Source organism: Trichosporon asahii (assembly GCF_000293215.1).
Source record: "Trichosporon asahii var. asahii CBS 2479 unplaced genomic scaffold scaffold00020, whole genome shotgun sequence".
NCBI classification, from domain to species: Eukaryota; Fungi; Basidiomycota; class Tremellomycetes; order Trichosporonales; family Trichosporonaceae; genus Trichosporon; species Trichosporon asahii.
The window spans coordinates 185,427-209,399 of NW_014040904.1; the positions used below are offsets into that span (position 1 = coordinate 185,427).

General features: G+C 60.0%; 9 protein-coding genes across 9 annotated transcripts; 5 read left to right on the forward strand and 4 right to left on the reverse strand.

Annotated features, from left to right (window-relative positions):
* Positions 1–549: 549 nt before the first annotated feature.
* Positions 550–2,406, forward strand: A1Q1_00391 (uncharacterized protein; the record flags this gene model as incomplete). Its single annotated transcript, XM_014326040.1, has 2 exons — positions 550–743; positions 885–2,406. 2 exons carry the CDS (start codon positions 550–552, stop codon positions 2,404–2,406), a joined length of 1,716 nt encoding a protein of 571 aa, XP_014181515.1.
* Positions 2,407–6,714: 4,308 nt separating this feature from the next.
* A1Q1_00392 (uncharacterized protein) lies at positions 6,715–8,715 on the forward strand (the record flags this gene model as incomplete). Its single annotated transcript, XM_014326041.1, has 2 exons — positions 6,715–7,279; positions 7,514–8,715. The coding sequence occupies 2 exons, from the start codon at positions 6,715–6,717 to the stop codon at positions 8,713–8,715; spliced, it is 1,767 nt and encodes a 588-aa protein (XP_014181516.1).
* A 421-nt stretch (positions 8,716–9,136) lies between these two features.
* Positions 9,137–10,255, reverse strand: A1Q1_00393 (uncharacterized protein; the record flags this gene model as incomplete). The annotated part of the gene is made up of 3 exons (XM_014326042.1): positions 9,137–9,616; positions 9,666–10,100; positions 10,154–10,255. The coding sequence occupies 3 exons, from the start codon at positions 10,253–10,255 to the stop codon at positions 9,137–9,139; spliced, it is 1,017 nt and encodes a 338-aa protein (XP_014181517.1).
* Positions 10,256–11,210: 955 nt separating this feature from the next.
* On the forward strand, positions 11,211–11,849 carry A1Q1_00394 (transcriptional activator, TenA family protein; the record flags this gene model as incomplete). Its single annotated transcript, XM_014326043.1, has 1 exon — positions 11,211–11,849. The coding sequence occupies one exon, from the start codon at positions 11,211–11,213 to the stop codon at positions 11,847–11,849; it is 639 nt and encodes a 212-aa protein (XP_014181518.1).
* A 270-nt stretch (positions 11,850–12,119) lies between these two features.
* A1Q1_00395 (uncharacterized protein) lies at positions 12,120–14,036 on the reverse strand (the record flags this gene model as incomplete). The annotated part of the gene is made up of 4 exons (XM_014326044.1): positions 12,120–13,207; positions 13,325–13,567; positions 13,642–13,828; positions 13,884–14,036. The coding sequence occupies 4 exons, from the start codon at positions 14,034–14,036 to the stop codon at positions 12,120–12,122; spliced, it is 1,671 nt and encodes a 556-aa protein (XP_014181519.1).
* A 771-nt stretch (positions 14,037–14,807) lies between these two features.
* A1Q1_00396 (uncharacterized protein) lies at positions 14,808–16,386 on the reverse strand (the record flags this gene model as incomplete). Its single annotated transcript, XM_014326045.1, has 4 exons — positions 14,808–15,013; positions 15,106–15,909; positions 15,967–16,187; positions 16,313–16,386. 4 exons carry the CDS (start codon positions 16,384–16,386, stop codon positions 14,808–14,810), a joined length of 1,305 nt encoding a protein of 434 aa, XP_014181520.1.
* Positions 16,387–17,774: 1,388 nt separating this feature from the next.
* Positions 17,775–18,604, reverse strand: A1Q1_00397 (uncharacterized protein; the record flags this gene model as incomplete). The annotated part of the gene is made up of 3 exons (XM_014326046.1): positions 17,775–17,951; positions 18,000–18,176; positions 18,323–18,604. 3 exons carry the CDS (start codon positions 18,602–18,604, stop codon positions 17,775–17,777), a joined length of 636 nt encoding a protein of 211 aa, XP_014181521.1.
* A 2,483-nt stretch (positions 18,605–21,087) lies between these two features.
* On the forward strand, positions 21,088–21,700 carry A1Q1_00398 (uncharacterized protein; the record flags this gene model as incomplete). The annotated part of the gene is made up of 2 exons (XM_014326047.1): positions 21,088–21,162; positions 21,227–21,700. 2 exons carry the CDS (start codon positions 21,088–21,090, stop codon positions 21,698–21,700), a joined length of 549 nt encoding a protein of 182 aa, XP_014181522.1.
* A 223-nt stretch (positions 21,701–21,923) lies between these two features.
* A1Q1_00399 (uncharacterized protein) lies at positions 21,924–23,034 on the forward strand (the record flags this gene model as incomplete). Its single annotated transcript, XM_014326048.1, has 4 exons — positions 21,924–22,064; positions 22,128–22,406; positions 22,461–22,620; positions 22,697–23,034. 4 exons carry the CDS (start codon positions 21,924–21,926, stop codon positions 23,032–23,034), a joined length of 918 nt encoding a protein of 305 aa, XP_014181523.1.
* Between the last annotated feature and the right edge of the window lie 939 nt (positions 23,035–23,973).

The window sequence follows — 23,973 nt, forward strand, 5'->3', positions numbered from 1 at the left end:
CAACATGCATCATCTCTGGCCGAGCACGAGCAGAGCTAGCAAGACTAGCGAAGATCCATGAATCCATGCGTCTGCTTGGATTGTCGGCCACAAGAGTCAAAGGAGGGGAGCAAGTGCCCGGACAGCCCAGAGCGAGCTAAAAGGACGAAACCACGTTAACCACGTTTTTAGTACGGTTTGTAGGCCCCGCACTAAAGTACTAACGCGTTCGGAGCCCGTCCCGGTCAATGGTGCCCGCCTGGACCACCCCTCTGCCCGTGTCCGACGCAACGCCTCTGACGCTCTAGCATACATCCATGCACCCACCATGCCCTCTCTCACTCTCTCTCACATCTCCTCATCGGTTACTATCCAGTGACACCGCCGGTCAGTGCAGCCGCTAGCTCACACGCTTTCGCTTCCTATATTAGCCAGCCCCATCGACATTGAAGCCCCGTCTCATCCTCCTTCTCGAAACCCCACTCTCTCACCCTCCTTTTCTTTTCTTACCCCGGCACAACTCCGACTTCATCTCTCAGTCCATCCCGACCTCATTGTTGCCTGTTCAAAATGTCCAAGACCCGCACTGAGAAGATCTCGACCGGCGAGGGCCCGTCGGTCTTCATCATTGGCGCCGGTATCGGCGGTATCACCATGGGCCTCGATCTCGACAGCCGCGGCATCACCAACTGGATGATGTTTGAGCGCTCCGACGGCATCGGTGGCACTTGGCACGCCAACCGCTACCCTGGCTGCCGCTGCGAGTGAGTTGAGCGTCTCGCGAGAGTTTGCAACGGAGCAACCTTGACCTTGTTGCCACCGGCTCCGGTGCCGGTGCCGGGTCGCCCGTGCCTCACCCCTCGCGTCTCCTTGCGGAAAACTTTGTATGCTGACAGTCGTCACAGCGTCCCCGCCATTGTCTACTCGCACTCGAAGCACCCCAACCCCAACTGGACCCAGACGCACCCCGAGCGCGCCGAGATCCAGAAGTACTGGGAGAACCTTGCCTACTCGCAGGGCCAGAAGGAGCGCATCCGCCTGAATCAGAACATCGTCGATGCCAAGTGGGACAAGACGCGCAAGCTCTACGTCGTCGAGGTCAAGGACCTCGTCAAGGACGAAACGTACTTTGTCGAGACCGACATTCTCGTCACTGCCTCGGGTGGTCTCTCGCAGCCCAAGTACATCGACCTCCCCGGCGAGGAGGGCTTCAAGGGCCAGGTCGTGCACGCTGGTGACTGGCCGCGTGATCTCTCCGTCGAGAGCCTCAAGGGCAAGAAGGTCGTTGTCGTCGGCAACGGATGCTCGGGTGTCCAGGTCGTCGCCACGCTGGGTGAGGATCCCGAGATCGAGGTCGTCTCGCTCGCGCGTGCGCGCCAGTGGTTCGTCCCCTCCAACCCGGGAGAGCCCCGCCACTCGGTCCCCTACTCGGAGACCCGCAACAAGCTCTGGCGCAAGTTCCCCTTCCTGATGGGTGCCGAGCGGTTCATCATGGCGTGCATCATGGACTCGCTCTGGTACTGGTACAAGGAGAAGGAGGGCAAGCGCGCGCGCACCAAGCTCCAGGCCTCGCTTCTCGAGTGGTACAAGGCCGAGCTGCCGGAGTACATGCACGACGCCATTGAGCCCACGCACCCCTTCGGCTCGAAGCGTCTCATCTTTGAGGACGGCTACTTTGAGGCCCTCCGCAAGCCCAACGTCAAGTTTGTCGACGGCCGCATCGCCTCCCTCACCGAGGAGAAGGTCATTGTCGACGACGGCCGCGAGCTCGACGCCGACCTCGTCGTCCTCGCCACCGGCTACGACGCCGACACGACCCAGTACCAGGTGCACGGCTCGACCGACTCGACGGCCAACTACAAGTCGCGCTCCGAGTACCACACGTACCGCGGCATCTCGCACCCGGGCATCCCCAACTTCTTCAACGTGCTCGGCAACAACATGGGTCTGAACCACATGGGCATCACGACCGTGATCGAGATCCAGACGGCGTACATCGGCCAGCTGGTGGAGCAGATGCGCGACAACAACATCAAGGAGCTCGAGGTCCGCAAGGACGCGACGTTCAAGTACGAGACGTGGATCGAGAAGCGCCTCAACGACACGACCTGGGTGCAGGTCAACAACTGGTGGCGCGGCAACGACGGCAAGGGCCGTCTCTTCACGCACTACCCGGGCAGTGTCCGCCGTCTGTGGTGGGAGCAGCACAAGCCCATCTACAAGGACTGGATTGGCGCCGACGCCGTCGTCCGCAAGGAGCGTCTCCGCCGCGTCGTCTTCGTCGCCGCCCTCCTCGCCTCGGGATACTTTGCCAAGCAGCACAACTTTGAGTACGAGTCCATGAAGGACACCATCGTCGGCGAGGCCATCAAGCTCGTCGCATCGGCTAAGGTATACCTCCAGTCGTGGACTGCCAAGTCGTCATAAGTTCACGGAGCGCGAAGCGCGAAGCGGAGCGCGCAACGCGGCGCAATGGAGCAAAGCACTCGGTGTACCCCGGGCGTTCTTACCCCAAGCGCCGTCGTTAGAATTCTATAGTCAAGTTGGTTGTAGCATATGGATACCCCATTTCTCGAGCCAAGGTCCGGGGCGATGGGAGGGCAGCGAGGAGATGGGTGGCAAATGGCCTGCAGCGAGAGGAGATCTGGTGCATGCGGGGGGAGATGAGAGGAGCAGGGTGGAGCGTGGGGAATGTGGGGCATTCGACCTCGGACTGGCAGCCCAGCTCGCTGACTGGCCGGCTGGTCGGCTGGCCGGCTGGCCGGCTGGTCGGCAATGGTCGGCATGTCGGCATGAATGGTGGCGTCGAGGGTCACCCTCCCCATGTTGGGCCTGGGGGTCCGACTGGTCAAAGCCGTGGTGGGGATGTGGGGTGGAGCGGTAGCAGTCTCGACATGCTCGACAGCCGAGGGAGGTGAGCGTGAGCACACGTGCAAGCCGGCACCCACCACGGAGTCTGCGGAATAGACAGCCGAAGCACAGATGAGGAAGCTGGGCTTAGTGCGTGGCGGGGGGGGGTGAGTCCGCCTCCGGAGCAATGGCAATGGGGTGGTTGAAGACGGCCTCGCTGACCTCACTTTGTCAACGGGGTCGAGGGATTGAGGGGCCAGTGAGCGGTATCGGAATCCAGACGAGACTCGTGGCTTTCACACTACCCAGGCCTCGTTAGCGATTCAGGAAACGAGATGGTCCGTATCGTCAGTAACTTGCATTCTGCAGATGAAGGTGGATTATCTTAACAAGGAGGCTGCCAGCGGAGGCAGCGCATGTGAATGAAACTCCTGGGGGCATTCTCATCTTATCAATGAGATGAGTGAGATCACGGATCCGCTCTCCAGCTGCCTGTCCACCACTTGCTCTCATCTCCCACACTCCACTCTCTGGTTCCGTCTGCGACATGATATTGATGCGGGGACAGGAGTTCCCAATTGCGATGCCCGATCCGATGCATACGCGGGTTGGAAGGATGAGGGGCGAGGAGCCCCAGTATGCACTGATTCTTGGGCCGAGAGTCGAGCCGTCGCATGGATCAATGAGCGAGAGCGCACAGACAGACGAGGCGAGGTGAATGTTGACCGCCTCCCTGATTGAAGAGGCAGGGTAATCGCGTGGCGCAAGGTGATGCTCGCCGTGTCTCAGCGCCTCGGCGTGTACGATGCAGGATGCAGGGGTGGTGTCTCGGAGATTCCGCATACTGCTGACAACTCATCCTACGAATCGCGAATGAGAGAACGAAGACTGGCGGGGAAGAAGAGAGAAGGGGAAGGCACAAGTGCAAGCTTTGCGTAAGCTTTGGGAGTGTTTCGCGGATCAACACTGTAGAGAACCGGGTGAAACACGTGAACCATCCATGGGCCAACTCAATCGGTGGGCGGACGTTTGCATTCCGAGAGCATGCGGGTCGACAGTAAGCGGTGAAAGTCAGTCGCGCTACAGAGACCACACCAGTCCCCTACTCTACCCGGCAACCCATGTTGAAAGGAAGCATGTGGAGAAGATGTAAGCAGACACGCTAGTTTCAGACAGACGTTCGTGGAGTGACTGGGCTGAGGCAGAGATGAGACAACAGAGGACAGGAATAGCTCAGAAGCAACATGGGTACCGGGTTAACGCAACTTAAGACAGGTAGCGCTGAGGCTAGAAGTCGATAGCCGGCGGAAAGAGTGTGAGATAACAATGGCGCAGAAGCGTATCGCGTCACCTGATCTGCTACACCGTAACCTTCGCACTGGCAGTCTGGTTCTCGTCAGACTTGCCCGCAGGGCACGACGGGCACGATGGCCAGCTTCTCTGCACCGGTGGGGTAGCGGAACGTCGCAAGAACGAGATCGCGAAGCATACAGCAGAAAGAACCAGGTGACGGAAGAAAGCGATCGGCGGGATCACCGCATCACCTCAGCGGATGACCTCAGCGCCTCCGGACTTTCCGACGTGCACGGGCTGTCACTCCAGCCCTCCCGAAGACGTCGGCCATAATGTCGGCCTCGATGTCGGCCGAGAGCATTCCGCGACCGGAAGAGGCGTCTGCGCCATCAGGCCCCACGGCGTGATGAGCGCAGCGAGGGACGAGCACGCAGTGGCTGCGGCGTCCTGACCTTGACTGCCGGCGCCGTGGGTGATTGACGTGGGGTACAGACTGAGCACATGCATGGACGTTCTGCGGGGAGAGCGAGGCAAGCGAGCAGAGAAGGCCCCGGCTTGCCCCATCGCCCGCAACGCGAGAACAAGACGAAGCAGAGATCGACATGAGAAGGGATGGGAAGCATCGTAACTCTAAACTTGCTCACGATAAGCTTACGCCGCACGCCATTGTATTCTAGGAGGACTGTTTGCGGGACCTGGACTGTCATGGCAGAGGACGACGTGATAGGTGGTCAACTTGGAAAGCTCTGCCGAGACATGACTTTGTGCGGGGTAAGGACGCACCTCTGAGGGACTGATGAGGGACAGAGAGGGACAGGGACGGATCGAGGGACGAGTGAGGTTCTGACTCAGAACAGCGCGGTGTGATCACCACACTGAGACAACGTCGACAGACACGCTCCAGTCCACTGTCACGGACACACGGCCGCCGGCTGTGCGCATGCGCACCTACGCCTTTCAGAGAGCATGGAGAACGACAGATCGCCGGGTAGGTGCCCGACGAGCCCATCATGAGCGTGCCCGCCGGCCAAGCCATTACATTTCCATCGTCAGGTCCGCAGCAGGCGAAGATCTGCATGGCAAGGTTTCGTCTTACGGCAGGACACTCGAAGGAATTCTGCTGCATGGGCTGTAGATACGGTTCCATTGTGTGCAAGCTCCAAAGAAGGCAAACCATGGCGATCTGTTCAGGTCATCGATCCACGCGGATGGTCATATGACTCTGTTCGGCTCATGCCCGAGGAACAGGACATCATGAATTGCATGCAATGTTTGGGCGCGTCGCGCGTCGCTGGTCGCGCCGCCTCCACCGCCGACTCGCGATTGCATAAGCCTGCCTGCCCAGTCTGGGTCGTCTGGAGACGACCGGCCCGGAAGAAGCAACTGGCGGCGCACTCCGTGGCGCAAGCGGCGCAACGTACGCATGCATACAGCACCGAGATCCCGAGGGCCCGTGGGGCCGGCAGAGCTGGCCCCGGCCGGATGCGGGGCTGATGTGTGTAGATCGAGTAGGGTAGGTCGACCCACGCTGCTCTCGGAGAAGACGTCCGCATTTGCTCATGCATCAGAGACAATACCAGGCATAGCAGAAGAGATGGCCGAGCAAGACATGTTAAACGAGGCAGAGCGACCCCGGTTTCGCACTGGGAGATCACGCCTTTGGCCCACGCCTTCGGTTCACGGCCGCTGACGGACTTGGCAGGATGAACATGTGCTGCGCACGCCGGTGTCGCGGGTGGTCGTGAGCCCTGGTGATCCTGACAGTCGCGGGGCAAACCGTAGCGCGCTTCATTGGTGCAATTCATGAGTGGAGCAGAATAAGGCCCACTGGAACTCTAAGCATGTTTGTGTGTTGGTCATGTAGCCCGTTGTGCCCGTTGTGCCCGTTGTGAGCGAGTCTGAACAACTCTGGTACTCAATTGCAATCTCGGCACCCCCGGATACGCTTTCCGGGGCTCGTAAATGGGGTGTCCTGAGAACTATCCTTGCGGTCTGCTGTTGAACGGCTGCAAACGGCAAGTCAAGCGGTGCTCGTCCCTGTGTCGCCTCGCGCGCATTGGTCACGAGTCACAAGAGTCACAATTGCCCTGCTGCAAACTCGGTGTCTTGCGCGAGGCACGCTGGCAGAGAGACACGACGAGGCGCGTCCCCATGCGCGACCCCACGGTGGGCGGTAGGGTCACAGAACGCTGAGGGTAGAGGCGTCCGGCAAGTGGCCCCTGCGTTTCATGCTTGAATGCCGTAAACAAATCGGAGAATACACCTACTGCCCTCAGCGGTCATGCAGCGAACAGAACTCATTCCTCAGGTTCCTGCACTGGGAGATCTAAGATTGATGCACCTGCACTGGCTGCACTGGGCTTGATGGCATTGGCTCTGCCGTGCCCCGCCCTCAGGTGCAATCCTGCCCGCAAACGCCAAGACCGCTGTTTCCCGGAACCCATACTCGGGGAGGTCTAACCATCTTGAGCAGACTACCATGGACATGTGGGCTTTTAGTATATAAACATGTAGCGTGATGGGCTTGCTTAGTCCCATCAGCTTCGCCTCCGCCGACGACCTCGAGCTCGACCAGAGACCAGCCGACCAACGATGAAGGTCGCCTCCACGTTCATTATCTTAGCCTCGCTGCTTGGCAGCTCCTTTGCCTCCCCTGCCCCTGTTGTCGTCTCGGACGGCGGCATGCAGGGCGGCCTCGAGGAGCGCACGACTACGATCACCGTCAATGTTCCCGCCGGCTCCATTGTCGGCACGCAGGAGATTTGGACCGAGAACTTCAACGGTATCCCGTACGCCGAGACGGCCCAGCGCCTGCGCAAGCCCGTCCGCCGCAAGGACCCGCTCGTGAACTGGGACGCGACCAAGGCCGCCGCCGCGTGCCCCCAGCAGATCGCTGACTCGGACGACCCCAACTTCATCGCTCAGGTCCTCTCCACCGTCTCTGAGACTTCGCTCTTCAAGAAGGCCCTCAAGATCTCCGAGGACTGTCTCACTGTCAACGTCATCCGCCCCAAGGGCGTCAAGCAGGGTGACAACCTTCCCGTCCTCTTCTGGATCTACGGCGGTGGCTTCGAGCTCGGATGGAGCTCCATGTACGACGGCTCCCTCCTCGTCAAGTCTGGTCTTGACGTTGGCAAGCCCTTCGTCTTCGTTGCCGGTAAGTAACGGTCCCGTGCCCGCCCCACAACGCCAACATCGGCTTCTTGTCACTCCCATTCGTTCCTGCATCAGGATGGTCTCGGAAAGCCCGAACTTGACTACGGCCCGTGCGGCTTCGCAGGATTACGCTATCTCGCGGGATCCCGCGGCTGACACGGCTCCGATGTCACCTCTCCATCTTATCTCACATAGCGCCGCCGCTATCACGGGCTGGGATGCTGACGGCCAACAGTCAACTACCGTGTCGCCGGATGGGGCTTCATGCCTGGCAAGCAGGTCAAGGCCGAGGGCATCGGAAACCTCGGTCTTCTCGACCAGCGCATGGGTCTCGAGTGGGTTGCGGACAACATCGCTGCCTTCGGCGGTGACCCCGACAAGGTCACCATCTGGGGCGAGTCGGCTGGTGCCATCTCGGTCTTCGACCAGATGGCCGCCTACGACGGCAACAACCTCTACAACGACAAGCCCCTCTTCCGCGGCGCCATCATGAACTCGGGCTCTATGGTTCCCGTCGACCCCGTCGACGGCTCGCGTGGTCAGCGCACCTACGACGCCGTCGTCAAGAAGGCTGGCTGTGACACCGCCCCGGACTCGCTGCAGTGCCTGCGCGACCTGCCGCTCGACAAGTTCACCGACGCCGCCAACTCCGTCCCCGCCATTCTCTCGTACCAGTCCGTCTCGCTCGAGTACCTCCCTCGCCCCGACGGTGTCTTCATGACCGACTCGCCTGACAACCTCGTCTCGAACAAGAAGTATGCTGCCGTCCCCATGATCATCGGTGACCAGGAGGACGAGGGCACGCTCTTCGCTCTGTTCCAGTCCAACACGTCGGCTACTGTTGAGAGCACGACCGACTACCTGCAGAAGGTCTTCTTCCCCCAGGCTCCCCGCAACTACATCGAGGACCTCGTCAAATCCTATGGCACTGGCATCGAGGCGCTCAACTACGGCTCGCCCCACCGCACGGGTATCTTTAACGAAATCTACCCGGGCTTCAAGCGTCTTGCTGCGCTCCTTGGTGACGCCGTGTTCACGCTGACCCGCCGCATCTTCCTCGAGAAGTGCACCAGCCTCAACCCCGACGTCCCCGCCTGGTCCTACCTCGCGTCGTACAACTACCTGACCCCCATCATGGGCACGTTCCACGGCGCCGACATCCTCCAGGTCTTCTACGGCATCCTCCCCAACTACGCCTCGAGGAACATCCACAACTACTACCTCAACTTCCTCTACAACCTTGACCCGAACAACGCCTCGGGCGGCGACGGCTCGAACCGCTCCAAGGTCAAGGAGAACTGGCCCCGCTGGGACTCCAACTCGAGGCAGCTCATCAACTTCTACGCCATGTACTTCAAGCAGATCACCGACGACTTCCGCGAGCGCTCCGCCGCGGTCCTCCGCACCGCCTACGGTGCCCTCGGCCTCCGCCTCTAAGCGCGGGGTTCGCATCCCAGCCATCTCTCAGCGAGCCCTTTCATCTCGCATGGTCTCTGGTCGTCTCTGCACACATTCATTCTGAGAATATAGCCCATCTATCTCTTTATATTTATACTTAGCCACTGTCAACTGCTACCAATGCTGTAGTTAGGGGACGCTGTGTCCCACACAAACCTAAACAAACACCTAAACCTAGCCATTCTATACTATAAGTTCCAATGTAAAGGGTAACTGCGTCATTCCAGTGTGCAAGCTGAGTGGTCCGCGCTAGGCGGCCAGTCTGGTCTTCAGTCTGTGAGCGCGGGATGGTCTCGATCAGTAGTCAGTAAGCAGTCAGCATCACTACACTGTCGCTTTCTGCTACACGTGGAGCGTAGCCCAAAGTTCCATTCATGCCCGAGCTGCTGCCTCTCTATATCTACTCAATGTTGACGATGATCTTGCCGACATGGCGCGCGTTGGCGAGGTGGTCGTAAGCCTTCGGGAGGTCCTCGAACTTGAAGGTCGTCTGGTCGATAGTCGGCTCGATGCCATTGACATTGATAGCGTCAACGACCTGCTCGGCCTGCTTGCGGCTTCCGATCCAGATACCACGGACGATGCAGGTCTTGAGGAGGGTCTGGAGGAGGTCGGGCGTCTTGCCCTCGCCGGCGACGAAGCCAATCATGCTGATGACGCCCTCGCGGCGCACCGAAGCGAGCGACTGCTCGAGCGTACCCGGGCCGCCGACCTCGATGATGTGGTGCGCGCCGCCGGGGACGAGCTTCTTCACCTCCGCACCCCACTGAGGCGTCGTCTTGTAGTTCACGACGTGGTCGGCACCCATCTTCTTCAGCATCGCCTCCTTCTCGGACGAGGAGGTCGTGGCGATGACGCGCGCTCCGGCGGCCTTGGCGAACTGAATGTCAGCGCTGTGCTTGTTGATGCCGCCTAAGGATCAGACTCACCTGGACGCCGAAGAGTGAGACACCACCAGTACCCTGGGTAACGACAGTCTGGCCAGTGAGGAGCTGGCGACCCTCAAGGCCGTAGAGCGAGTTCCAGGCCGTAACAGCCGCGCAGGGGAGGGAGGCAGCCTGGGCGAACGAGTACTTCTCGGGAATGCGGACGACGCCGGTCTGGTCGAGCGCGATGAACTGCTGGGCCATACCATCAATCGCTCCGCCGAGGGAGGTCGTTCCGTCCTCGTCTGTGACAAGGCCGTCCTGGTGTCCTTGGGAGAAGATGGCCATGACGCGGTCGCCGGCCTGCCACTTCGTGACGCACTCGCCGACGGCGACAATCTCGCCGGCACCGTCCGAGATGGGCACGACGTCGTCCTTGATGGGGAAGCCGTAGGCGTCGTGCAGGATCACATGGTCGCGGTAGTTGAGCGAGAGAGCCTTGACTGACTGTCAGCGGGGATGCGGAGGAGGGACTCACCCTGCATTAGGACCTGGCCGGGTCCGGGCTTGGGCTTCGGCACCTCGCGGAGCTTGAGCGAGTCGAGCTTGCCGTCGCGCTTCTCGATGTACCACTGCTTCATAGTGCCGGTCATTGTCGTTTTGGGCTTTTGGAAGTCGGTTGGGTCGGTGGGGATGCACAGGTGACAGGGGGCAGTTTATAAACCGATGGGGAAGAGTCGGTGCCAGGTGTTGCTTAACAAGCATCGAGATCCCAAGTCCCGGGGACGGAGCGTCATAGGTCTCGGTAGGTCTGGGCTGTCACCCTCTGCTGACCCGCGCTTCACCGAGCGGAGTGCTTCCAGAATCCTGGTATCTCCCTGGTGGAGATACCCCGCGGCGGGAACTCTGCCGCGGCTGAGTCACTGCATGCGGCCTGGTGTCTGTCGCACCCATTCAGACCAAGTTGACCCGGATCCTTTGGCGTGCTGATGATGTTTGGGAATCAAGCAGGGCAACCGAAATGCGACCCGCGTGCAGCAGCCATGGCGTGCGGTGGATGGATGAACTTGGGTCAGACCCCGGACGGCGGAAGCTCTCAGAATGCAGGGTAAGAGCTTGGCCCCTCCCCCACTGACAACACTCCCGCTCGCTTAAAGGACGGTTACTGGCTGCCGCACTGGCTGACCTAAGCCTGACAAAGCGAGATGGACTTTTCGCCTTACAAAGCTTTTGACAAAGCGACTGCCCAATACTCAACCTTCATGCAGGAGACTTTGCGAGCAAACACATGCTCCAATGCAAGCGCAGCCGCAGCCGCGCCGGCGGTTCAAGAGATCTGGTTAAGGCTTGGCAGCGGAGCAGAAACAGCGGCGACGTCAGCGTAACGAGCGCACGGCCCACGATTAGATATGACATCAGGCACTCGACGCCATTCGCCCACCAGCGGGCATTCCGCACGCAGCCGCAATGCCATCCTGAACGCCAAATCCGAGGCCCGACGGACTGCACTCTCCGCATTGCCCTCTCACCCGAACCCGAAACCTCGACCCGTGTCCATCCCACGCTTCACGCCTTAAGCCTAAGCGAGCGAAACCTAGCCCAGACGCAATGCTCTTCGCCGACCAGCTCCGCCACAAGAACGAGGAGACGTGGAAGCGCGCCGTGGACCACACCTTCGTGCACGACCTGTGGGCGGGCAGTGTGCCCGAGAAGGTGATGCGGGAGTACATCTCGCAGGACTTTCTGTTCTCCGACGCCTTCGTTGCGCTCCTGGGCTCCGCTGTCGCGAACGTGGACGACGCCAAGGCCCGCCTCGTCTACGCCCGCCAGGTCGGCTTCATTGCGACGGACGAGGATGGATACTTCCAGCGCGCGCTCGAGCGCCTCGGAGCCAACAAGCCCGGCGACATCCAGCCGAAACCCGCGACCAAGGGCCTCCTCGACCTCATGAAGAAGTGCAAGCGCAGCTATCCCGAGGCCGTCACCTCGCTCCTCGTCGCCGAGTGGCTCTACCTCGACTGGGCCACTACGCAGCCGAACACAAGCAAGCCTGACGACTGGCTGTACTCTGAGTGGATCGATCTCCACCGCGGCCCCGCTTTCGAGACCTGGGTCACGTTCCTCCGCGACGAGGTCAACCGCGTCGGAGCCAGCGCGGACGACGAGACGAAGAAGCGCATGGAGGATGTCTTCAAGACTGCTACGGGGCTCGAGCTCGACTTCTTCGAGGAGGCCTACGCTGAGTGAGCGCCGGCGGTATCCGGATCGAACGTGGGATCTCGGTGACGTCCTCGGTCGACTCGAAAGGTGGAGGTGGCTTGAAGGCACGCCGCCCACCCCCAACCACATATCAAGAACGCTTCCCCTCAACGGTTGCCTTAGAACTCTGCAAGACTGTGCTATTCTGCAGCACTTAACGAAAGGTGCATGTCGTATTATCCTAACTTATCCTAATTTCAACCCAGTCTTACTGACAAGGGCGCTAGATTCACTATAAAACTTACAACCAGAATTGGATTACGCATAGACGTTGTTGGTAGCGCCGTTGTACATGGGGTCGTACCTCGTGCCGATCATGGCCTCGCGGGGGCCGCCCGACAGGTCAACTTCGTCGAGAGGAACCATCTTGGTCTTCTTGATGACCTTCCAGCTGACGAAGGAGACGAGGATGACGGCGAGGGTGATGTAGGACGCGAAGAATGTCGAGACATTGAACTTGGGAATCCAGGCCGTGTATCCGTTGAAGATGAGGATGATGGAGAAGAAGATGATCGTGAAGTACGAGAGGTACGGCTGGAGGAAGCCCTTGAAAACGAACTTGTTGCGGTCGATGCCCTGGACCTTGCAGGCCTTCTGGAAGCGGATGAAGCAGACGCAGATGCAGATCCAGGTCATGAGGCCGGAGAGGGCGGACAGGTTGGACAGCCAGACGAAGCCGACGTTGGAACCCTCAGAGACACAGAGGAAGGCAAGGCAACTGAACAGCGCCGACAGCAGAACACCGGCGTAGGGGATACCCTGCTTCGAGGTCTTGAGGAAGATCTTGGGCATCTGGTGGTTACGCGCCATGCCCATGAGGCCACGGGAGAGGGCGTACATCTGCTCGTTACCCGAGGAGAGGGCAGAAGTGACGACGACAGCGTTGATGATGTGGGGGAGGACCTTGACATTCATCTGCTTGCAGAGGACGACGAAGGGAGAGGCACCAGCAGTTCCGGCTCCGTCCTTCATAGACGTAAGCAGCAGGGGCGAGTACTGGCTGACGGTGAGGCCGATGATGAGGGTCGACAGGACGTAGATACCAACGATACGGTAGAAGACCGTGCGAATGGCCATCTTCATGGTGCGGCGCGGGTTGTGCGCCTCACCGGCGACGAGAGCGACGGACTCGATGGCGCTGAACGAGAACGCAGCCTTGGTGAACACGGACCAAAATCCACAGAAGCGCGACAGGCCCACAGGGCGGATGTTCATGAAGTTGTCGTTGAAAGGCTCATCGCGCCAATACCTGCCGCCGATGTACTCGCGGTTCGTCGGGATGCCACCCAGGTCGGCAATGAGGCCGAAGATCATCAAGCCAACGAGTGTAGCGACCTTGATGCAAGCTGTGATGTCAGCGGCAGATTCACCATAGGCGAGCTCGGAGCCGAGGTGGGCAAACCGACGGTGGCACGATCAACCGTGGCACTTTGCAGCCGCCGGCTCGAGCGATGGACACTCACCGAAGAAGAACTCAATCTCGCCGTACCACCTGACGCCGATGATGTTGACGAGGACAGTGAGCACGAGGAAGCCGGCAATGTACGCGGCGGCGTGGTTCTTGTTGGGGTCCCAGAATGTGAAGAGGGTCGCAATGGCGGCCAGCTCGGTCGGCACACCGAAGGCAACCTGCAGCGTCAAGTTGATGCCCATCATGAAACCAAGCGCGGGGTCGACAAACTTGGTGCCGAACTCGAGGAACGAGCCTGAGCGTTAGCTGACTGCGGAGCGGCCGGGGAGGAGCGGCTCGAAGGTGGGCATGCAGGGGACAAGTACTCACCGACGTTGGGACGGTAGCAGACCATTTCTCCGAGGGACTGCATCATGAAACCGACTCCGAAACCAATGAACGTGTAGCCGAGCCACATGCCCACGGGCCCACCCATGGTGAGCGCCGTGCCAGAGCCGAGGAAGAGACCCGTGCCGATCGTGCCGGCGATGGCGATCATGGACACGACGCGCGGCGGCTGTCATGTCAGCAATCCAGCTCCTTCTCTACCGTGGGAACGGCTCATCACTTACAAGGTCACGCCTGAGATGATGGTCGCCGATGTGCGTCGTCTCAAGGTCCTCCTCCTCGACGGGGACGGCGGACACGACGACATCTCCCTTCTCGTCGTACGGCGGAGTGCCGAGGTGCTTCTCGTCGGTGTAGTACTTCTCGTCCGCGCTCATTATGCTGGCGGCGTGTTAGAGTAGGGCGGAGGGCGGATACCGGTACGACTCCTCTTGATGCGATGCTTATATCCACATCGTTGGATCAGGCAAGGGGGACAGCCTGGGGTGCCCATTATCGAGGCGACCGGGACGCGAGCGCTTCCTCTCCGAGCATGGGTTGGTGGGCTGTGGGACAGGCACGACGGCCTCATTGCGAGGCCAGCCAGATTGCGATGGGTCGGTCCTGCCTGATTGTCCTCTGGCGATATGCTATCAGCCTTGTCTCGCCGTATCTCAGAGGGAGGTCTGAGACCCACATCCAGGACGACCTGCACTTGGAAATCACCGCCCCGTCCTTGCTGTTACCAGCCCCTCCTTGTACCTCAGCAGTGGACCCTGGCCCCAGAACATCAGCTGCCTGATTGGCCCCGCTTGGCAATCTATTTTGACCCGCTGGCGCCCTCTTGTCACATGCGGCCAGGACTGGACGGCCCCGGACGACTCCACGCCGAGAAACCTTCCGCCGGACTGCCAGAGACAGGCAGGGTTTTCGGCGTTTGGCGAGTGACGCGAAGATTCAGGCTCGGTCATGCGACGTCTTGTGTCGATCACATGATGCTGCGGCTCACGCTCCGCCAGCGCTCGCCGGCGCTTGGGCCATGGTCGGCCCACAAGTAGAAAGCGGGGGGTGGGCATGCCGTATCGCTGGAATGTGTGCGTTAATTGATCTCGGTCCCTCATTCAATCAGCAATGGCAAACCGCCAAGACTGAGCGAGGTGGGCTACCGACTATACGATAGCTGGGAAAGTCCCGAGCTGTCTGGTCCAGTCCAGAGTCCGGAGGCAATCTGGCCGAAAGTGCTCGATACGCATGCGCCAATCTCGCGCGGAGCAAGGAGGGTGGAGCACAGGGGTGTCGTTTACGATGTTGTGAATGTGGTCTCCGTGGGGATCCACTTCGGCATCTGCTCGTGTCGCATCCTCATAGGCTGCCTCTGTTGGAATCTAGGGGCGGTTAAATGACACGTCGCAAGGCAGCCGGCGCGGCACGGAACAACAGTCCCGGCGAGTTGTCCGGACCGCGCACTGTGATGCCAGACGCTGGAACGCTGGAAACAGAGTGGGGGTGCGTGGGGGCGCTCGCGTATCAGTGGTGAGCGCCGCGATACCGGCCTCAGTGGACGCGTGACTTGATCGGCGGCGTTCAAGAAGCACGCAGTCCTGCTGGCGGCCCCCTTGATGCGCTCGGCACTGCCGCAGTCCGCTGTTCGTGTGACCGAGTGACCGAGTGCTAAGTTGGTTCCTTCGCTCAGGCCATCCACCAGGTGGACCCAGGTGTTGTGGGTCTTGGATGCTGTGCTGCCTTCTTTCCTCGATGGGGCAAGTGACGTCTGTGCGGGCAATTGTGTCGGGCGAGGCCGACTCCCTTCACCTTTCGACGAAGTCCAATATGCGGCGATGCGGATATCTGCACATCCTTGCTGGATCTTGGGAACAAGCTGTGAAGACATCTCGTCGGGCATGGATAGGTCAAGATACGGTGAACAACCCATTTCCCCAAGCTTGAGAACGATAAGCGATCCGATCTTGAAGGTTCTATTTTGGTCGGCGCGGCGTCTGCGGTGCTCCACGACCGGATCGTGCCCGGCTCCTGGTCGTTTCCTGGTTCGCTCCTGGACCTGACCGACTCCAGGGTGGCTCCCTTGCTCTTTGGCTAGCCCAACGATAGGCGCCGCGGTGATACGTCCAGGGTTGTCGGGGCGGCCCATACGGAGACGAGTGTCTCCTATCGCAACCATAAACGTATCGTCCCCTCCCCGCGACCCGGAATCCGCTCGGCGCGCCGAGATCTCCGAGGCAACGCCGCAGGTCGCCGCTGGTCCGTCGGCGACTTCGGCAACGAGTGATCGTCGATCGCTGGTTCTTCATTGTGGCCAAAAGAGCTCACAACCTCCAATGACGGATGCGCTGTCGGTCCTCGGACGTGTGTTGACACTAGAGCTGGGACGCTTTCCTGCGGCGTCTACCAGTGGATCTGGCATGAGGTACCCCAGATCAGAAACTGAGGGGCGGCAGTAAGCGCTCGCCGCCGTCGACAGTGCTAATCCCAAGACAGGCATCTCCTCGAACTGTTGAAGTTTCTCCGGACGACTTGGTTCACCCAGAGAACTGGTTGCGATCCGAGCATCACCAACGGTGTTGGTTACCCAGTGCGCCGTTCAAGCCCATCTGTCTTAGGAACTCGTTGGCGATGCGGCGACGACAAGGAGATCACGCGTTGAGGCATAACGCACGATGTGGCAAGGGTCCGGCGCAGCGGCGTGTCCCAGGAGCCGATTCCAGTTGACCTGGGAGCCAGCGACTCCATGCCTCTCCTGGCGCAGGCTTCGTCATCTCTAGAAGAGGTCCACTGGTCCCGGCGGGGACTTTGTTGGGCGATGGGCTGTGAGCGACCGGTACGAAGGCCAACGCGGCGGCCCGTGCGGCGTCAAGGAGGTCTGCGTCGCGGGAGACTGGTGCCCGAGCTCCGTCTGCCACCGAGTCTCAGAGGAATGTGCCCAGCGCGGACGCCGGGCCGTGCCGCCCTGGGGAATGAGCATCAACGGACGGACAGCTCCCATAACGCCGCAGTGCACGGGGCGCCGCATTGCGCGTCCTGGGGACTGTCTCCGATGGACCGGTTGAAACTGGCACGACCAACGGCTACTCGAGGTTTCACTCAGAGCGATGGCCGCGGAAGAGGCGTCGGCATGTCGGCGGAACCTGCGGTTTGCCTGTGGTGCGAGAGTGGGCACGTGCACGTGCAAGCTGGGCGCCGGTGTGCGCTTAACATCGGACTCGGGCGAAGCAATGAGTGTGCACGAGACATCTGGCAGGGCCGGGACGGTTTGGAGGCGACTGTCAGCCGGCTCAACTGATTGGGGTCCTGCAGTTTTGCTCCGAGTACCTCGTCCCTATTGCAAGCCCGCGCTTGTGATCGCGGTCGTGTTCTTGGTCGTTCGCGGATCACTCCAGAGCAGTCTCATGATCACCTGCAGGGCTTCATCTCATCCAGAGTGACCCTGTTGGTCCTTTGCAAGAGCCGGCTTCGTTTGGTGCGACCTAACGTCGTACGGTGGCGCATGCTTGACCGTCGGTGTCCGCGCAAGACGGTCGCTTGAGGCGGCACCGTCGGGCGTTGTCTCTGTCCCACTTCGCTTCTTCTCGCGCTACCGTTCGACTGCCTGCTGGACTGAGGCGACTGGGAAGGCTTGCAGCCAGGCGTACGCCGTGCTCGGACGTAAAATTGGGCACCAGGGGCGGTCAGACGGCCCGTCCTACCGCGGGGAAGAACAACTCAACAGTTGAACGAGACTCGGTGAACGATTACCACACCTCTACTCGATGAGCTCCGAGAAGGCTCGGGGTTGAAGAGAGTGCGGTGCTCAGGCGGCGGGCCAGATACTAGATGCTTGTGATCAGCGTTGGCCGAGCAGTGATCGATCGGCTTCTCTTCACCTCCGTGGCGTTCAGCGTGTCGTAGGATCGAGTGGACTGTCTCCAGCGTGAACAGAGTCGTCTGCGGTCAAGCTTCAGTCGGGGCCGGCCGCGAACAACGACTCCATTTCTGAGCAACTGATGCTAGACATCTCAACGACCACGCCATGTGGGAAGAGGGACCATCAAAGCCTGGCGGTGCTGGAAAACTCCGGCCTCTCGATCGAGTTTGTTCCCTCCAGCGGCCTCCCCCGCACCTAGCGAGGCTCTTTGACTAACTTATCCTGCAGGCGGACTTGCAACTTTGAAGCTGCGATTAACCTTCTCACCCCGCGGGTATTGGGAGTCGGGCAGCGCGATTTGTGCGACATCTTCGGGTTCTCTATGCAGAAGGCTGGCGACAGAACGAGCGATCTCGCAGATGTCAGCAGCAGGTCCAGCGGCCATTGCGGAGGACTGCCACCTGTTGTCAGTTATGGAAATCAGCGGCTATTGGTCACTCACGTCCTTCTTTCCTCTCGAGAATTCGAGGAGTACCTCGACCTGGTGGCCTTCGACAACGGCCGGCTGAGCGTGAGCGAACTGTCCTTCAGTCACACGAATCAAGCTCTTACCACTGACTTGGACCAGGATCTGCGCTGCTGTTGATGTCGTCGACAAGAGTGGCGTGATGCTGGCTCCCTGAGCATCAGTGGACAGAGTTCGAGTCTGACTTGCTCTTCTGCTCCTGGTTTTCGATCGTGCTCGTGACGCCGTCGTCCAAGGTCAAGGCGACTTCGTCAGGCCTAGCGAAGCCGTGATGAGAGCTTGACTCTTGATTCCCTCACAGACTCAGAGGTGCTGGGGCATGCCGAGTCGTACTTGCTTGCAATTGCGTGCACTTGAACGCCGTCCTCGGAGTCAGGCTCGTGCTGCTCCTCGGTGTCTTGCAAGTCATGATCGAGCGCCACCCCTTCGCCGACCCGGTCGGGCTTGCGGGCAGACGGCGTTCCAGAACTGAGAGAAATTCCTGTCAAGCTCGAACAGCACGCGCAAGAAGCCATCATGCGCTCCTTGAAGGCTGCTGGCAAAGGAGCGTGATACTCTTGCAGCGGAGAAGAGGACGCCATCTCGCCGGGCAGCAGGCGAACGCGCTGTGCAAGTTAGCAAACCGCGTCAGGTGGGCTTGACCATCGTCTGCCGATGACACCCAGTGGAAACCTACGAGCGGCTTCTGCGGCAGAGCTGTTGGCATGGGCCTGGATCGTATCGTGCCGCCGGTTGGAGTGAACACAGACAATTTTGGGTGCTTCGTCGTTGAGATCAAACACTTCTTGGCGAGAGTGTGTGTAGAGACAGTGGATAGGTCGGACCGGAGGACAATCGATCTGGTCGGTGCGACCGCCTGCGGAAGGTATCAGCCAAAATTTGTGGGCGAAACCGGCAGGATAGTAAGTACACGGAGACTCAACATCTTCCGGGTCTGCTCCATGGCTCGTTGCTCCGCCGGGGAGGAGTTTTGCTCACCGCTTGTCCGCTGGACGTTGCCCGGGGCGATGGCAATCTAGGTAGGTGTGTCTGTACGGTGAGTGACCGCCGAGGTTGAGCTGACCGACCGTCGATCGTCGACTCGGAGGGCGGATACATCCTTAGGCAGGCCAAGAAGGCATGCAGGCATGATGGCGTCGTAGGCGCAAGCACGAAGGCTCGCTAACACACTCACAGCGCGGAGGGCGGCAGGGCGCAGAGCGCAGCATTGCAGAAGGGCGGGAGGCGAGATCGCGAGAGGCGCGAGAGGACTGTGTGGTTGAGGATGGATGACTGGATCCTCGATCGCACACGCCGCCAGTGTGCCAGTGTTTGTCGGGTCTGGGCCAGGTCGGATTGTCCACACGAGGTGTTCTGACGTGCTGACCCAGCGCCCCCGTCCCTTCCCTTCCCTTCACACACCGCACCGCAGCTAGCTCTGGTGTGTCCAAGCCCCCCACTGCTCAGATCGTTGTGCTCCTCTTCAAGCGCATCGTAAATCCTTGCAATCACTCACAGTCATGTCGAACGTAGCTACATGCACATCCAATGTCCACCCAGGCTGATCGACTTGCACCAAGCATTCCATATGTGGTGCACGCGCCGACTACCCAGCATGTGGTTTTCAGGGTTCCGGAACTCAGGGTGCCTTGGCGCCCCGATCACCCTGACCCAATGTCGCGCTATCGGCAGCAGGGGATTCCTTCTGCGATCCTGGCCTACTGCACGCTGGATCGCTGCATGCACAAGAGATCAACAGTCCGGATAGCGCAGTGATGGAGTCGTACCATGCATCCCGTACAAGGAGTCACATCTTACAGCGCAGGCTTACGTTGCAGCAAAGGCCTCGCGTACTCTATGCGTGATGGAAGCCCCACGACCGGCTTTGCCACACCCCGCAGTTCGCTGCTCGTGTGACTGGGCGGCGGGATAGGGTTCTAGCTCCCATTTAACAGCCGACTGGACGGCAGTGCTCGCCCTGCTGCCTGCGTTCAGTGCGAAGGCGACGTCTCCGTGGGCATCCTCTGGTGTCACTCTCGACATGCATCAAGCTTTTGCTGATTCTCTGGGACGGGCAAAGCCGCCAAAGAGACGCATGGATGCAACGCTCGCGCGGCCGCGCGCGGGCTGCACGGACAAAACGGAAATGAGGCACGACACTACGCCCGACCATTATAAGCTCTGCGGAATCCGTAACGAGTGTGCGCCGTCTCGGCCGACGTGGGTCTGCGACTTCATCCTCCGTGATGCGGCCCACAGTGCGTCCGTGTCCTTGTTTGTGCACCATGCACCTGGGACGGCTGTCCAGCGTACGATGAGCCTCGAGCGATCGAGCTCCAATATACCGTGCTCATTTCGAACGTCGTGCTCGTGAGACAGCTGGACAGCTGGACAGAATCGTTCGGGTCGCCATTCGGAGTGGCGTCATTGGGTCAGGGACGATTGCCGCCAGTGCGCTGTGGAGGCGGAATGTCTAAGATAACTACCGGGTTGTCTGCACGTTCGCTTGCTTCGCCTATCGGTGATCGAGGAGCTAGACAGTCGACGAAACGGCGGCCACAACTCCATGATGCGATGCGCATGTCTGTGAGTTGCGAGCATGCCATGCCTGTTCGCAGAACGCGCTCGCTCGAGCATACGGATGCTGATGGGTTATCGAGCTGTCGGGATGAGTTTTGATCGAGCTGGTGGTCGGTCCAAATTGACCATCGCCCGTCTGTCCGTGACTCAGATCTGGCGGGCGCAGGCAGCGTGGTTCAGCCTGTCGGGATGTCCTCCTCACGGCCAGATGTTCTGCGCCCTACGCCCCACCTACTGCTTGCTACTAGCGTACAGCGACCACTCCGCATGCATTCCTGCATGCATGCTTGCCTGCCCGCCTGCAGTCTGCTTCCGCTGGTCGCAGTCGTCGTCGACATGTAACAACTCGAGCTTGATCATCATTCTTCCCCCCTCACTCACTACCAGTACTCGGTAACTCTGCCGTGCTCTCTACCCCTCCCACCATCTTGAACACCAGTTTCCTGCTTTCTACACGTTTCTTTTCTGTTCCTTCTCCTCTCAGTCCCTGCAGCCGACATACAGCATGTCCGTCACTTCGACTACTTTGTCATCTTCCGCTCCTCGGAAGCGGCGCCACCGAAGCAAGATCCGGCCCCCAGTAAGTTCACAGGCTGGTCGCCCTCAACGCACATGTGCAAGCTGTTTGCTGACACACCCCGAAGAGCAGCCAAGACGACCTGAAGCAGAGGGCCCCGCGTGCCCTGCGCAAGGTACAGCGAGCCATGCGGGCGCTCAGCAAGGTCACGAGCCAGCGGACCAGAGGCCCAGCTTGGGAGGTAGACTTTGCGACTGCTCAGCGCCGCTTGGAGCGCGCCAACTCGGCCATGAGCCGTCTCTCCCGCGCTTTGAGTAGGTTGAACGCCCTACCTACCTCTAGTGGCCAGGCTGAGTCGGGATCGACTTCGTCACCCCGTAGGGCCCCACGTGCGACACCTCCGCCAGCTTTGCCTGTCGTTCCACGAGCCTCGCCACCGCGCCCGGATACCCCGACCCCGGCGCCAGCCTCTCGTTCTCCCACCCAACTGTCTCAGCGGCCAGATCCAGCACGGTCTCCACATTCACCTTCCGCCTCCGACACGGCTCTTGGAGACCTCCCGCTTGTCTTGACTGGCAGCAGCGCCGCGCTGTACGAGTGATCGATGGAACCTACTCTATCGCGCGCGTTCCAAAAAGCGCGATTGCAGCGGTTCATCAAAGGGGAGGAGCCGGTGAGTGGCATGTGGCAGGTACGAGGTGCTGACAACAGGCTATGCTCGACTGGGAGGAAGGCCAAGCTCGCTAAAGCCCGGTCTTATCTTGTTTACTTCCTCTTCTCTCGCTTTCGTTGTTTCTCCCTCTCTGCTCGCCTTCGCCACGCATATGGGCGCCCTGAAGCTGAACATCGGCACGCCGCTGTCGCCTAAGTCCAAGGCGCAGCAGAAGGTCATGACCGCCATCCGACGCAAGAGACGGCGAGAAGATCCTCCAACGCCAGAAGAATCTCCGTCACCGCGGAGCAAGGTCAGTCTAACCAGCTTGTCATTCAGAGAGTCCTGTTGTTATGCGGCCTGCTGACACACGTAGCGACATCCTGCCATATTCGCGCTAGGCAGAGAAAGGGACTTCTCGCTGATCAAGGACGACGACAACCAGGCCCAACGCCATGATCCGAGCGAGATTGTCCCTCAACCCTCCTCCAACGGCGTCGAGGTAGGCTCAATCGGGCCGCCCCAGATCACCGCTGGCGGCTCCGCAGCCGTATCCATCGCCGTCGCCTTCCCCAAGAGCGGCCGTGCCCCCGACGGAGGCCCTCTGGTGGGCGTTCCTCAGCCGGCCAGAGCCCGGACGAGAACGGATTCGGAGGTGAGAACATCCAGGTTATATCAATTATGGGTGGCTGACAACCAGCGCGCGAAGGCATCTCTGGGCTCACCGGCCGCGGACCTCTCGGCTGCGGCCGCACAGAGTGCTTCGAGTGGTCCCGGCCATCACGAAGAATCTCATCCGTCCTGGGATCCAGACAGTCTCGATCCGTCATCTTCTGCCCGAGATGATCGTGATCGTGGGGGAGCGATGGGTGAGTGCGAGGGCAGGCGAGAGTAACGCGATCCAGTCTGACGAACAGGTGTCGATTCCCCTGGGGTCGGAACAAGTCCATATGGTCTCGCACGACAGTGTTCTCCGAGTCGTTGCACGACGTCGGGGACTGGGCAACCTCGACAGGGTCCTCCTACCATTCCCGCGGGAGATGCTCGAGCCGTTCAGGATTCCTTGTCACAAGAATCTGCTCGCTCGACTGCGCGTTCTCTCCGTCCCATTCACCGACTTCCACCCCGAAACGGCCTTCATCATGGTGGTGGTTGAGCAGGGGTCCTTTACCTTTGGCAGAGGACCTCTGGAAGGAGGAGCGCAGGTGCACTACAATTCGTTTGTCGTGCTCCTTCAGGTGCTGAAGGAATACCAGGATGCCGTTTCGCTTTCCGAGGGGTAGGCGTCGATAATGTGCTGTAGGATGAAACAAGTTCCTTTTCATGCTGTCCACTGTTGATAGTCAACAGCTACTCACCACTGGCGGTCATCGAAGCCGAACGATCGGTCGTCTGCTCCCGAGGAACGTTAGTCCGATTATCATTCAAACCCGTCCTTTGTCCTTCCCTTGTCATAGTGGTATTACCTGGGTCAGTCACTGAGGCATCCATCGTCGCCAAGCTCTTCCGTGCATCACCTCTGCAGCACTGAAGTAGACCTAGGGCGCCGGCAGAATCGTCATGTCTGCGCCCGCGTTGTCTACCACAAGCCACTTGACAGGCCTCAAAGATCATGCACGCTGGTGTCTGACGGATCCGTTGGAAGGAGAGGAGTGCCTCCTACATAAGCTGCTGGCATCGCTGCGCAGCCCGAAGCATAGCACGGCATGTCAACCAAAGAGCACTGCTTGGAGCTGTGCCGATCAAAGCGGCAAATCAGAGTCTCCCGGTGCTGCCGAGCGGCGTGCGCTGCAGCCGCAAGCGCACCTCACACCGGGTTGCTTCGCCTGCTTCTGTAGACTACTTTCGCCACCATATGCTTGGAGTGTCCAGCTTTTGCCCGCCCCAGTGTCACACGCGCCCTCAATCTACGATGCGGAATGGACCAAGGATGCTGTGCTGAAGCTAGACGACTCATGTCTAGCCCATCTAGATCTTGCCGATTTCCTACACCGGCAAGTGACGATGATCACAGAGCCAGGCACTGCTGTTTACCGGTGTCTCCGTTGGCTGCACACCAAGATAATGATCATGAGTGGTCTGTGCGCTTACTTGTTCCGCTCTGTCGGGTGCACTGAGCAACTCCGACGGGCATCATTCTAAGATTACTCTGTGGAAAACGAGGCAGCGATCAGAAGGCCGGGCGTGTCGCGGCTCCCGGGACCCCTACTCGTGAGGCTTAA